Source organism: Vitis vinifera, chromosome 1 (assembly GCF_030704535.1).
Source record: "Vitis vinifera cultivar Pinot Noir 40024 chromosome 1, ASM3070453v1".
NCBI classification, from domain to species: domain Eukaryota; kingdom Viridiplantae; phylum Streptophyta; class Magnoliopsida; order Vitales; family Vitaceae; genus Vitis; species Vitis vinifera.
The window spans coordinates 23,313,516-23,329,086 of NC_081805.1; the positions used below are offsets into that span (position 1 = coordinate 23,313,516).

The window sequence follows — 15,571 nt, forward strand, 5'->3', positions numbered from 1 at the left end:
AAACAATATATAAATAATCCAAGGAAAATATTATTCAACATCATTATAGAGTCCGAGTCTCACCATCAAATGGTAATGCATCATCAATATGTGAGAAATGCAGCTCTATGAAATGATGACTCACTAGGGATAATTAAAGGTTCAAGTTTGAACTTGAGTTGAGGGAATGACATTGTGTTTGATTAATTGATTGATGAATACTTTCTCATGTGCCATTGTTGCATGGAAAGTATTTAGTATATTTGTTTGCTTATAGGTGCTTAAGGATTATGGCATGATGGTGTTCATTTGTCTTATATGATTGTATGCTAATTGAGTAGGACTCTAAATCATTGTTTTATATGCTCAAAATTTGGAGTTTTTTCTTATATTTTGAGTGTAAATCATATTCTTTAAACTTCAATATTTGGTAAGTCCTCATTTGTGTGCTAATGTAACTACTTAGTGAAGAATACAATGAAAGAAGATGAAAAGCTCAAATAATGAAAGTTTCCAAGTAAGGTAGAGTCCCGAGCATCATGGAAACAAGAAAATTAGACCTGGAAATGCACAAACAATGATAGAAGCTAATATCAATTGAAAGAAGCTAAGATTGATTTCCTAGTCTCAAATCGATACTAGGAATTGCAAATTGATACCCAAATTGGCAATAGGGTAGATTAGAGCCAAATTGACACCTCAAGGCTAGATACTTGCATTTTGAAATTTTGTTACCTCGTTAGGCTTGTGAGTAGTTGCAGATTAGCACTTGACACCCAGTATGGATACCATGACTTCTTTGTTGAAAAACTTTTGATAAAGCACTGTGCAAGGGCCCAATCTTGGTCTCTAACATTGAAATTTTAATATCCAAACCGACAACAGACTTAATATAGATTTCATCTAAAGTGGCTGCTCAATGAAAAAATATTTTGTCAATTTCAAATCTATACCAAGGCACGGTATCAAAATTTTGGCACAACAATTAAAGATGTCAACCCTCAGTCACTTATATTTGTTACCATAGATAGTAAAAATTGATGTAGGATTCGGTACTATAGTAAGCCTTGGTGTCTAAATTGTGATATTGTGATCAACAATAGGTTGATTATCAATTTGAGAATGGAGAGGTCCAAACTTGTATCAAATTTTTTGATTAAAAGCTAACACTAGAGGACATAAATTGACACCATTGATGCAATACCAAAATTCAATACCAAGCCATCTTAGTGTTGATATTTTAACACCACAATGCTGTAGTGTCGATTTATGCTGACTTTGGCCTATTGTTATTTGTTTCCTTTCAAGAATGGATTTTCCAAGATATTCTTCATAAGACAAGTTGTACCAAGACTTCTTACTAGGGTTTTGAGTGTTTTTAGGAGTATTTCATTTAGGGTTTAGAATATCTAGGTATTTTTCATTTTGATGTAAAAGGGAAAGAAAAAGAGATATCCAAATTTTACATAATTTTAATTATGTGTTTATTTCAATTTTATTCTATGCGATATTATGGACCCCGCATTTTGGATGATGCGTTCCCACTCGATGGCGAAACTCGCTTTTTATTTATTTGGTGAAAAAAAATGATTTTTATAAAAAGACTTGGAGTCGCCACTTATTTTAATTTTTTTTAAAGGGAAAAAAAAATAAGAAAGAAAACCTTATGTGACTCCTTATTTGGAAAAAACATGTCTGCAAAAATAGAATTTGGATCCGAGGGTCAGGTTACCTATTGAGAAGGTACGATGGTGACCCGTAGGATCCCTCTAAGCCCGTATATGTACGGCCTCTACTAAACAAATTAAGGGAATTGTGGCAATTAATTAATTAATTATGGATACCAAGAAAAATAATCAAGCAAATGAGTATATACAAATCATGGTGAAAATCAATATACACAAAAATAATGATGAAATCTAATTACAAGAATACACAAAATAAATAATAAGAGAATTATGCAAAATGATTTATTGAACTAAATAAAAAAACATTAAAAAAATAGTTTTCAAGAAATTTCAAATGATTTTAATAAAAATGGTTTTGAATTAATGATTTCAATTTATTTATTTACAAAAAAAGAGCCAATTTATTTTATCAATTTCATTTGTATTTAATTTTCAAAAAAAGGTTATTTACACTTCTTGTATTAAAGAATTTATTACAAAATTTCAATGTGGGCATAAAAATTATTTTCACTTGCTTTTACTATAAAAGAATGAATTTTTACAAATTCATTTACAAAAGTATTTCAATTTGTTTTCATTTAAGAAAAATGACTTACACAAATTATTAAAATAATAATAATAATAAATATAACTTTATTTGCAAAATAATTTTTAATTAAAAAGAAAAAAAAAGATTTAAATCATCTATTTCTAAAAAAAATACTTTTAATCCCATTTTAATTAAGGAAAAAGAATTCATTTAAAAAAACATTTTTTTTGGACACTTTAATTAAAAATTAATTTTTGGGACAACTTTATTTACAAAAAATTTTTTGGACAATTTTTATTAAACAAAGAAAATTTTGGACAATTTTATTAAATACAAATTTTCAAATTCTGTTAAAAACAATTCTTTTGGATTTTTTTGTAAATGCATTTTTCTGAATTTTTATTAAAAGAATCTTTTATTAAGAAGAATATTTTAAAATTATTATTTAATTAAAACATATTTACTGAATTATTCTTCTAGTTTGTTCGATATTCAATTCTGTACACACTCAATAAATATATACAAACGAATATTTACAAGAACTAATAAAAATAAAATCAAATAAAATTGGAAAATAAAATATGTATCTAAATAAGCTTATAACAAGCTCAATGTTTTTCTACAGCTTTTTGATTCTCACTTTCTTCCATAAAATTTCATGCTCCATATGTCATGAATCTGTACTCAGCCAACAAAATTGCATAATAGGCTCATGCAAAAACAAAAATAGCCCAAATGTAAATATCCAAAGATGTACAAAATCTCAAACAAATATTCAAACCCAAATTCAAATTTCAAATTAGTCCCATAAATTTCACCAATTAAAATGAGCCCAAATTACTATAGGTCTTAGCCCAAAATATCCAAATTACAAACACAATCAACCAAGCCTAAAATTGGATAAATTAAAATAAATTCTACTATGCCTAAATTTAATATTCCATAATCTAAGCCTAATTTAATATACACCACAATTGTCCCATGTCCAAATTGGCTAAGCTCATATCAAATATTCAAGTCATCCAACAAATCTCGCCCACATTGTAGGCCCAAAATTCATATCAATTAACAATCCCACATTAATAATACATAAGACCAAAAGAAATAATATCTCAAGCTCAATCCAATAAGCCCAAACAAATAACCAATTAACAAGCTCACATTAACAATACATATCACCAAAGGAAACAATATTTCAAGCTCAATCCAATAAACCCAAACAAATAACCAATAAGCAATAGGCCCAAATCCAAATCAATTACTATGCAAACCAAAAATAAAAAATAAAATAAAGCAAAAAAGAAATTTACCCATTTTTTTTTTATAAAAACTATGGATGGTCAGATCATGGGGGTGGTTGCCCAGCGGTGGTTGGTCGAAAGTGGTGGTGAGGGTGGCGGATGGAGAGAGAGAGGAAAAAGATGAGAATGAGAATATGGAAGGAAAAAAACCTTGAAATAAATAAATAAATAAAATGTGGAGAGAAAAATGAAAAGAAAAGAAGAGAGTGGGGAACTGAGGAAAGTGGCAGTGGGTCTTCGGAGGGAGAAAAACCTAGAAAAAAATGGGGAAGAAAAAAATCTGGGTGGGAGTCCTGGCCGACCGTTTGGAGAAAATGGGGATAAGAGAAGAGAAAAATGGAAAGAATGGGGCACCCGCTAGTGTGCTGTTGGGTGTTTGGGTCATGCTACTGGAAGGGAGAGCCAACAGAGAAGAAGGAAAAAAAATGGAGAAAAAAAAGGGTGCCGACCACTTGGGAATGGAGAGAGAAAAAAACTAAAAAAGAAAGAGTGAAGAGAGTGGGCATGTGCTGGGTGGGAGTGAGGGGTATGGGAGGAGAGAGAGGAAGTGGGTGGGGTGGTTGGGGGAAGGTAGGAAGAAAGAGGAGAGAGGAGAGAGAAAAGAAAGAAAATGAAGAAAAGAAAAATAAGGAAAAGAAAAATAATAAAAAAAATAAAAAGGAAAAAAAATAGTAATAATAATAATAAAATAAAACAATATACAAAATAAAATAAAATAAACTAAAAATTAAATTGTGAGTGGGTAAAAAAGACAGCATGTAATCAGGATTTAGAATCTAATGATAAAATTGAGCTCAAAATTAATGTAAAAATGAAATTGAGACAAATTTTAGGGTTTACAGATATTTTTCATATGCCAATAACGTGTATGAAGAGTTTTCTCATAGACAGGAGTGGCTAAATCTTTTCTCCTTGGGCATGTAACAATGAAGGTGGAGGATTTAGGAGAAGGAAACAACAAAAGGTGATATCTTGCTATGGTAATTAGTTTTAACCTTTGTTGTTTTGTATAAAATGAAGTTCTTTGCTAGTTCATCCGAGTTAAAGATACATATGATACATGCTAAGGATCCATTGGTATGATCCCATAAGATTGCTAATTGAGGAAAATTTATTAAATGAACATTAGACTTTTGAATGATTAAAAGGTCAGAAACCATATAACCATTGATTCTTTGGACATTGTTAAACTAGGGATTTAGAAATTTAATCAATGTTCTAGATTTGAATGGTCTATATCAATGATTTAGTCTTGAAAAGACTAAATAGTTCTTAATATAAAATTTGTTAACCCTTATCCTAGATCTGAATTTGGATTTGTGAAAGTTTTCGGTGTTTTTAGTCATTGTTAAGTTAATTTTCAGTTTTTCAACCAAAATCTCAATTTTAAGATAAAAATGTTTCATAAAAATCAATATTTGACTTGATCTAGACAAAGCAACATAGTTCTTTTAATTCCCTAAGAGCAATATCCAATACTACGAGTGGTAATTACTCGCTCTCTACCTTTTTTTTGGCTAGAGTTAACTCTCTGTTGTATAGGATTATTAAAGTGTTAATATACTTTGGGATTATGTCATTCATCCTCTTTAGAGTAACAAAAAGAAACAAGTGAAAGCAAAAAAATAGCATGGTATTGACATAGAAGTAGTGGTGCCAGTGAGCATACCTTCTGTCTCTTGTCAATCCCAACATCCATGTCTTGCAAAATGAGCGATCCAACTTTGTATTAAGAAATGATTGTTTTACTGACAACAAAATTTAAAAATGAAAAAAAAAAAACATTAATTTCTATTAATTTTAAGAAAATAAAATAAAATAACTCATATATTTATATCCGATAACCAAAAACAAATTAATAATATCATCAAATAATAAAACAAACAAATAAATAAAAACTTCAAATTATTATAAAAAAATTAAAATTTAAAAATTTAAAAATAAAAAGAGAATTCTTGCCATGTATAATTTATCCTTAGCATGAATATCACCAGCTTCATTGATGGTGAACCTTATGCCTTCCCTCTTCTTGTAGCCCTAAAAGCCCTTAACAAATGTGATTACTTTACCCACCCCATTCATGATAAAAAGAAACAAGAAACAATTGAAAGCAGGAAAGAATAAATGAAAGTAAGAAAACAACATAGAATTAATTTGGAAGTAGTACCAATGAGCATACCTTCTGTCTCTTGTCAATCCTAACAATCATGTGTGTTGCGATCACTAGATCAGTGATTAGGAAGCATGCTTTTAAGATTCGAGCTAGGTTCAATGGAGTTAATTACTATAAAAAATTAAAATTTCTAGGGTGTTAAAAATAATACCTTTAGGTTCAGATTTTTTTTTTTTAAGAAGGGAAGAACGAAGATTGCCTAACCCTAAGAGGATTTATATAGACAAACAAGTGACCTTAAGTCACTACAACCCATTGTGATGATGGCTCTTGATTCATAAAAAGCCACAAACCCCAGTTGTTTTATCAGTACAAAGCTTATTATTCTGCATCCTCCTGTAATTGGAAAGGCTGCAATAGTATTTGATCCATTTTTTGTAAGATCATACTGGAAAGGGTTGGTTTTGCTTTCAAAACGTTTCGAAGATAAGTCTCATTTGGGGTTTTACAGACACTTGAGAATTATTTTGATGACTTAAGCAATTGATTTAACTTTATCATATACTGTCACAGGTGTTAGGGCTAAAAAGTGTTGAGTAAGTTTGATTATCTTGTTGGCGTCTCCAAATCTGCTTAATCTTTCAAGTTAATTAGTAGTTTAATATGGTATCCTAAAAGAATTTTATTTAAATTGTTATTTTATTTATTAAACTTTAATTAGTACTAAACAATGAATAAAGGGTATATTTAACTAGAGGGCGTAAGCAGTAGCTTGCTTAACCATTTGTTTTTACTAGGAAAAAGAGGGCACACTTGACCATCATCCATGGCGGACAGGCCAGATCCTTAGCCCATCCAAAGGAAAGACCGCAATAGAGGAGTCTGGTAGCCTGGGTTCTTAGATTCTTTCATGGGCCTTGACCACGACTCTTGGGCCTAGGTCGCTAGCATGGGATAGGTGGGACATTCTAGCTGGCTGGGTAATTTCACTATGTGGTTAGATGGTTGGCAGTTCCTTGCACAAGGATACCCATCCTCAAGGTGGCCGTTTTGTGGCAGTTTTATTGCTCTTTTGAGAGGAGTAGGAGATTAGTTGTGTTTGCCTTATGCTTACCAATGATGGTCGACTTCTACTAGTGATGTTGTCCGACCAAGGCTCAAGCTTCAGCTTCCTCTGTCGTTTGGAAGACCTAAGTGGACTGCTTATGATAAAGACACAGGTCCAGGATGAGGGTCAAAGGGGTAGGTTCTAGATGTATTATCCTTTTTATCCATTAATCAAAATAATTCTTATTCCCATCTTAATAAAATAATTAAACAGATTGTGTAAGAAAGGCAATGCAAATTTTCCATATCCGTCCACTTTTTTTTAAAAAAAAAAAATTTAAGAAGCCTTTTCGAAAAAAAGGATTATTTAAAAAAAAATTAATTACATTAGAAGTAAATATATTTTATATTAAAAAATAACTCTTTTTATAGTTATATATATCAATTAGAATTGGGGAAATAAATTTAGGTTAAATTATTTTTTAAAATTAATTTCTATATGATCGGGATAAGGTGAGATAAGGCAATATCAAAGCCCAGATCTCATCTTGGATTTCAAAAAAAATCCTAAACTTCTCGGTTGTCACTAATCCATTTATTTTAATTCTAAATCCATTTGGGTGGAAGGAGATGAGTATATAAAAAATCAACCAAAAAAATCAACCACATTTTCATCCCTAGTTCAGCTCCCTCATAGTTGTTTGGAAGATCTAGGTGGACTGCTTCCTCGTCACTTGTATTCTTGATAATTTCTTTTGCTTTGGAGATATGACCTAAAAGGTCTTTTTTTTGTTTAGACTTTGGATGACCTAACTTTTAAAGTAAAAAAAGAGTATGAAAGGAGTAGAATTATTTTTTAAAACTAATTTTATATATAATTGGGATAGGGTGAGACTAGGCAATACCTAAACTCACTCTAAACCCGTCTTGAATTTTAAAAAAACTCCCAAACCTATCACTAATTCATTTACTTTAATTCTAAATCCATTGGAATGGAAGGAGATGAGTATCCAAAAAATCAACCACATTTTCATTCCTAATTCAGCTCCCTCATGGTTGTTTGAAAGATCTAAGTGGACTGCTCTCTCATTACTTGTATTCTTGATAATTTCTTTTGCTTTAGATAAGATGTGACCTAAAATGTCATGTTTGTTTTCGACTTTTGATGACCTAACTTTTAAAGTAAAAAAAGCGACGAAAGGGGTAGAATTATTTTTTAGAATTAATTTTATATATAATTATGATAGGGAGAGACAAGGGAATACCTAAGCCTACCCTGAACCTATTATAGATTTCAAAAAAACATTCAAACTTATCACTAATCCATTTACTTTAATTCTAAATCCATTGGAGTGGAACGAGATGAATATCCGAAAAAACTAACCCAAAAAATCAACTTCATTTTCATCCCTAGTTCAGCTCCTTCTTAGTTGTGTGAAAGATTTAAGTGGACTGCTTCCACTCACATTCTTGATAATTTGTTTTGCTTTGGATAAGATATGATTATTTTATAATTTTTTTTGCTTTGGATAAGATATGATTATTTTTTACTTTGGATGACCTAACTTTTTAAAGTAATAAAAAAAAAAAGAAGCGTACGAAAGGGATAATGGTAGTCATTTCCTAGTGGACATCTACCAAACTTTTTTAAAAAAATGTAATAAAAAATACCCTTAATTTTATGTAAAAAAATTCTATGACATGTTATGCATGCGCCTGTGAAGAAGAGTCAATAAATTTATTCTAAATAGAAAAGAAATGCAAGGAAGTTCAAAACTTTCCACATGGACTCTTTAAGCATAAACTAGAAGGTACTCTTTTCTTTTTGAATATATAGAAAGATGCCCATTAAGTTAAAGGAAAGCAAGGAATTTTGAAGAATCTTGCTCTTGGCCTTAATTAAAAAAAAGGGGCATAAATAGATAATATTTCTCCTATTGTCTTCAAAAGACTTCCTAAAGTTTCTAGGGTTTTCAGGATATTCCTTCATGGATGCCCTGCCCATAACATCTGTTCAATGCATTCCTATGTTCAATGAAGGTTAAAACCCTTAAAGGAGTCCAATAACATAAGCTTTATCTATATATGTATAATGGGTAATGCAGGTCCAATAAATTAAATAAGCTTTTTATATTATATTAAGTGTAACTTTTTTTTTAATGATAATCAGGCACAATCATAAGCTGATTTTCATTATATACTAATAAATAACAAATCCTAAAAAAAAATTAATATTTGTTAGGTAAGTTTTCCATATGTGTGTTTTCTCATGCATAAGAGTCATCAATGTATGCAATTATACACTTATATAATTATATCAAATCAAATAATGACATTTCACATGAGTCCCACACAAAAGGAAAACAAGTTGATAATTAAAATGTAGTTATCAAAATAAATAAAATTGGCCGGTTGATTTTCATTAATAAATAAAATTAGTGAGTTTGATAAGTGAAAAGACAAGTATCAATTCTCATTAAAAATTAAAATTTAAAATATCCAAATATGCATTTCAACTTTCCTAAATATTGATTTTTAATTAAATAATAATATTTCAAGGGTTAAGACCATCCAAATATGTCTTAAAATTTACCTAAATATTAACTTTGATTAAAGAATAATATTTGTAAGAAATAAAGAAAATTGTTTGAATATATATGTCTATTTGGACATGTATAAATAGAGGGTCTCCTTAGTTTTCAAAATCACAAATGATAGAGAAGAGAAGACTTTCACACTTGAGAAAAATTGTAGAAAGTGTTGGAATCTCTAGATTAATCTATTCTAAACCTTGAATTGTTGGGGTGCATGAAAAACTATCTTAAGGATACTAGATTTATGCAACATAAACGTTAAAAAAAAAAAAAAAATCTTAGATCTAGGTGCTTAAGATAACAATTAGTACATGTGATCTAAATGTTCTTAAATTGATTTCAATCGGTTAAGATACATGGTATGCATTGTAGATCTCTCAAACTAATAGCCTTCCACCCATGGTTCTTTTTTCTAATCCTAGCATGCGAGGGGGTGAAATGCTCTTAGATGGTTGGTGGCTAGGACTCTCCTTTCTCAAGGGTGAACAAGAAGACTAAACTCTCAAATGTGAGGCCCTAACCCTTAAAATATGTTTAGATATAGGCTTTTAGTGAACTTATGTAACTTGAGCCCATCTAGGGCTTAAATAATTTAATCTAGCCTACTTGGATCCTAATTAATTAATTAGCTTTATTGGAATCCAGTTAATCAATTAGTCCTAATCTAGAGACAACATTCACAAGCTCTTGTGCAACCTTGTGTTTTTACCAAAATTCCTTTTATGCATATATGCGAACAAAGAATCCAATTAACCTAAAAAAATTATGCTATCATGGAACATGGGTATTAGTAGGGATCACTGGATTGTGGGAACATACTAACTCCTTCAAAATCCAAGTCTAAAGTTAACTTATTATTTTACTAAAGAGAGTCAATTGCACTCTCATATTTCCTATGATGTTACAAGAGATTACTTATCTTGTTATTATAGTTTTGTCATTATCATCATTTTGGTACTTTCAAGTATCAATGCCTTCTTTCAAAGTGTAAGTCCTCTTTAAGGTCCATGTTTGAAAAAACCAAACTTAGACTAAATTCTAGATTTTTTTTTTATATATATAAAAAACAAACTAAGTACAATAGGAGATTAGGGTCTAACAAAAATGAAACTTCTTTTATTAGTGAGTTTTAACATATAAACAATGATTTGATGAGTTACAATAGTTATAAGTGTTTTTCCATTTTGTTTTTTCTTTTCTTATCTAGGAGATTGAGATGATGGTTGATTGTAATTTCAATTTGTCTTAACTCACTTAAAACTCTTAAGTGTCATATTTAAGAAATAATTTCATGCCCAAAAGTCTTTAATATTTGCAAAAGTGATATACCCTTGGTGTGTATTGTGTTATAACTAGTAAGAACACTTAATAATTAAGTTTGATAATTTCAAGTGATCATGACATTCTTTTAGGAACTCCATATAAAGAAGACGTTGGAATTCCAAAATTTTGAATTTTGTTAGCAATTTTTTGAAGTATTAATGAGAGGGAGAGGATGGTTCCCCTTGCTATAGTGCCGTCAAATATAGTACTAGGCAAATAGATTTTTTTCACCACTTTTCCCTGGCCTTCCCTTATATCCTCATGAGAAGGTAAATTGAGCATATGAATAATCATTTTGATGCAACTTATAGTAAAACATATGTAAATAATAATAATAATAATAATAATAATAATAATAAGTTTAATGCATTCTTAATTTTTTTGCCTATCAAATAATAATAATAACAAATGGTGAAATTGTTGAGAGATTTGGCAATTTCTTGAAACTACAGTTTTTATTTTATTTATTTATTTATTTATTTACTAAGGCCTCAAATTTGCATGAATTGATGAGTCCAGAAATTAACATTATGGGAGTTATTAACCATTTAGAGAAGAATGCAAGGAGTTTAGGTTTAACTGAAAGATTCTATTTAGTTCTCTAAATTCTTAAATAAAACTGGATATTGAAGAAAAGGATTTAAAATAAAATTGGAACTGAAAAATTTAAGTGCTCAAAATTGGTGTTTCAAAGGAATCTACATTAAGGTAATGTTCAACTTTTCTATGTACCTTTATACCTTCCTAAAATATCTGATTTAAAATTCATCCTCTAAACAGGCGAATGTATGGGCATGCGTGTGCAAATGTAGCTCATTGGTTTAGCACTTTTGGACCAACTCTACACACATTGGCAGCAGCTCATTGGCTTACTACTTCTGGACCAACTCTACACACATTGGCAGCAGCTCATTGGTTTAATTACTACTTTTGGACCAACTCTACAGACTTTGGAAGCATTAAGATTGAAGATTAAATGGGTGAGGGGACTATTTCTACTATGATGGAGTACTATACCTTTGTAGGCTTCAGTTATATTACTTTTTGCAAAAGCATTTCTTCCCCAATTTTGAGTAGAAAGTAGGAAGATGCGTAGCTGGCTCGGCATAAACTTATTGGATCTTGATTTGTTTACTCTGTTGAATTACTGTTAAAGCTGGGCCATATTAGCTGAACGGGGAATTGTGAATCACTGCTCATTCTAGTATTCAGTTGCTATGTATAGATACCAACATTTATAATATACCATAAAGAATATCACAATTATTTATTCTAATATACTGACCTCGAGCATAGTGATTCACTATTTGATATATAGTGATCTTATTGGCTCCATGGCATTGTAATTCACATATGCACATGCATATACAAATAGATATAAATTTTTGATAGAAGAACGTCCATAATTGAGATTAAGAAGTTGGGTTTTTAGACAATCAAGATAGTTTTTTTTTGCCTTTAGAGATGGCTGATAAGCAGGATCTCTTGCTGCCTATTGCCAACGTGGGTCGGATCATGAAGCAAATCCTACCACCGGGGGCCAAGGTTTCCAAAGAAGCCAAAGAAACAGTGCAAGAATGTGTATCTGAATTTGTAAAGTTCGTTACTGGTGAAGCATCTGCCAAGTGTAGAAAGGAGGACCGACAGACGGTGACTGTAGATGACATTTGTTGGGCACTGAGTGCTCTGGGACTTGATGACTATGCTGGGGCTACGGTTAGGTATTTACACAAATACAGGGAGTTTGAAAGAGAAAGAGTCAATCAAAAGGTCCAAAACGAAGTCCACAGCACTCGAGCCAAATCTGGAGCATCAAACTATAAATGTATCCAAGCAGGGAAACAGACCGAAACCCCCACTCCGCTATTATTGTTCAAAGTTACTGATCAAAATGGTAGTAGCTCTCTTACAAAGCTATCTTGATCAATATTTATTACGTAGCAATATGCTGATAACAATAATGATGGTGATGCACAAGACTATGAAACTAGAGAGTTTGAGATTTTTCGCATATGGGTGGAATCTGTCCCTAAAGATTTTAGTTTGTGGATTTTTTCTAAGTTTAAGGTGCTTTGTGTCTTTTTCTGCATCTAGGGGTTTTTCACATATCTCGCTTTCTTTCCTTCTTTCATCTTCTTCTTCTTCCTTGGATGAAGGGGGAAGAAGATCTGTACAAGATGAAAGATTGTTCTGTTCTGTCTTGTAACTTTGGTTCTCATATATTGGATGATAGTCAACCCAACAATGTGAAATCTTGAATTTTGCTGTGTTGGTATCACAGTTCAAGACCATGTAAGGTTGATCAGTTCCTTTCTTAAAAAGGAAAAAAAAAAGAAAAGAAAAAAAAATCAATTATGAACAAATTTTCCTCACTTAATTAGCTAGCTAGTTAGGGTTTATTGTTTGAACACATTTATTTAACTCAGACACTTTAGTATTTTAGTCTATACTATTCTTGTAAACAATTCCTAAATATATAGAAACTAATTAGTTCAGCTAGTCCTATGCTATGGCTTAACATAGTTTAGTCCAAAGAAATTGGTTTCAACCCATTGCCTAATGAGCATTTCCTTCCTTAAATTAAATGATTATGTCTTATAAGTTCATATTTGCTAAGTGGTCTGTTAGTCCTTTAGCTTTTCAGGTTGCTTCTTAGGTGGCGCTTTTTTTTTGGTTTTTTGCTAAAAGCAATTTGCTTTCAGAATTTAGGTTGTTTGTTTTTCTAGTTTTTGATGACTTATGATTGATTTTTTAAAATTTTTGGTTAAATAGAAAAAGCCAAAATATTTGGTTTTTCTAAATAGAAAACACAAACTTTTTAAATCTCCCCCAAATCATGATTGCAACCCAACGCCCGACATCCAACCCTAGCCCATCCCTTGTAGCTCTCTAGTCTCAATTGCAACCGACGATCCCCAACCCTCACCTCATCCTTGTGTAGCTCATTGGTTTCACGACCATAAGCTTTCTCAAGGTAATTTCTTCCCCATTTTCTCTCTCTATTTAGGTTTCAGTTTTTGTTCTTGCTCTTTCTTAGCAATGGGGTTAAACCATAGGTAGAATGGTTATTTTCTGTTTGGAAATGGTTTATTAATATCTTCTCTAGTACGATTCTTTATGATTCTCATGCCAATGGTTTATTTTGGGGTTTTGTGGGGAATTTTGATTTTGTGGAAGTGGGTTTGATGGGTTTATAGGTTTAATGAATTTTGTAGAGATGCTCATGGGTTTTGGGGATGCATTTGTGTGATTCGGTTCTGGCTTTGAGGAACCATTTGTGTGATTTTGTGGGTTGTTTTCTACCTACTTGGGTTGTTTTTTGTTGCCCCTGTACTATGTCATTCACTTGTCCAATGAGCAAAGTGAAGCTCTGTCATTCACTTGTACTTGCTTGCTGGAAACAATATTTTTTGTTGTGATAATCAAATGTATGTGTGTGCGTGTGTGAAGTGATAATAAAAAATAAAATTATTTCTCCCAAGCATGAGGAGTTTGATTTACTCCTAGAACCACAACTTGATGAAAACCTGGTTTCTAGGACTAGAATTATTCCTTCCAAGCCTGTGGAGCTTGATTTGCTCCCAAAACTACAACTTGATGAAGACCTTACATTTGCCTCGAGGACAAGAATGGATTGTATAAATACAAAATTTGGGCACTGGTATAATTTCTTGTTTCCTTTTCTTCCATTCTCTCTCTCTCCATGTACTGAGTTTTGTAGATGTATGCACACATTTCTTTTTGTGGACAAACCCTTTCTGGAATACGTTTTCACCTTGCTATTTTTTCTGAAGATTTGTTATCCCTCCTTATTTTATGAGTTTATCATGGATAGAGGTTTTTTATATCTATTTTCAGTAGGAAAAAATAATAGAAATGCATTGTATGCAAATATGTTCTTGTGTTCTTGTTCTTAATTCCATTTTATTTTCTAATATAGGAATTTGTAATACAAAATTATTCAGTATCTAGTCTATTCAAGTTGCTGAAACATTTCATGAGACATTTTCATTGCAAGTTTGGAGCCATGCATTCCTTGTCCTGATATTGCAGGAAAGAAGGCTTGTATGTTTTTGTTTTGGAATAATTCCACTATTGTAGAGAACATACCGCCTTCCCATAGGTGCTTTCTTAGAGCTATGGTGAGAACAAATGGTAGAACATGTTTCACTTTTGTTAAAAGTACCATGTTAATTTCTATTTGGTAATATCTTCATTGTCAAAGCTCTAGTCCTAGAGGTCTCAAGTTTGAGAGACTCCATCTATAATTTTTTTTTTTTTTTTTTTTTTGTGTGTGTGATAGGTTATTTGTCTCTCCATGTATGAGTTTGGCCCACACATGAGGTAGGATGTTAGCTTGATATACATTGTTGGTCCATTTTGTAAGAGTTTTAAGTATTGGTAGTTTAACATGGCACTGAAGCTCAATTCCAACATTTTCTCCAACAATCCCTCAGTTTTTGAAGCATCCATAAGATTATCATCAAATTCCTAATCATATGTTGTTGTTGTTGTTGTTGTTTTTAAGAGTTCTTTTCTTTTTCAAGTACTACATTGCTAGTTTGACTTTTCTCCTACATCCTCTCCATTAGACATGGTTTTGAATATTCTGCACTTCCATATCTTATTTGAATATATGATATTTGCTGCCTCATGGAGGAAAATGGTATTATTTAAGATAAATTCAACAGTAGGGATTGTAGGGAATGCTCTCTTTTACTTTGAGGACTAGTTGGAAGACTGAGGTCTTCTAGGATATTTTGATGCAATAACCTTAAAACCTGCCTATAGTGACAAATTGATGTCATACAAAAGAATTCTAAAGTGATTTATTGGATTCTTAATTCAATGGAATCCAACACTGGTCTTTCTTTACAAACATTTATCAAAGCCTCTTATAAACTTTCTGCAAAGTGGATAGACTCCAATATAGATGATTCTTCCTTGTTAGTATAGGAAGTTCACTCCCTATTATGTCTGCAAAAGAACAAAACTCT

The 15,571-nt window shown here is 31.3% G+C and overlaps 1 protein-coding gene across 1 annotated transcript; it reads left to right on the forward strand.

The window, feature by feature from the left end:
* Positions 1-12,038: 12,038 nt before the first annotated feature.
* LOC100249348 (nuclear transcription factor Y subunit B-4) lies at positions 12,039-12,497 on the forward strand. The gene has a single exon (XM_010658207.1). It carries the CDS (start codon positions 12,039-12,041, stop codon positions 12,495-12,497), a length of 459 nt encoding a protein of 152 aa, XP_010656509.1.
* The last annotated feature ends 3,074 nt before the right edge of the window (positions 12,498-15,571 follow it).

What these genes read in the sequence shown, in the direction of transcription:
- LOC100249348 (XM_010658207.1), top strand. Translation starts at nt 12,039, where the DNA reads ATGGCTGATAAGCAGGATCTCTTGCTGCCTATTGCCAACGTGGGTCGG.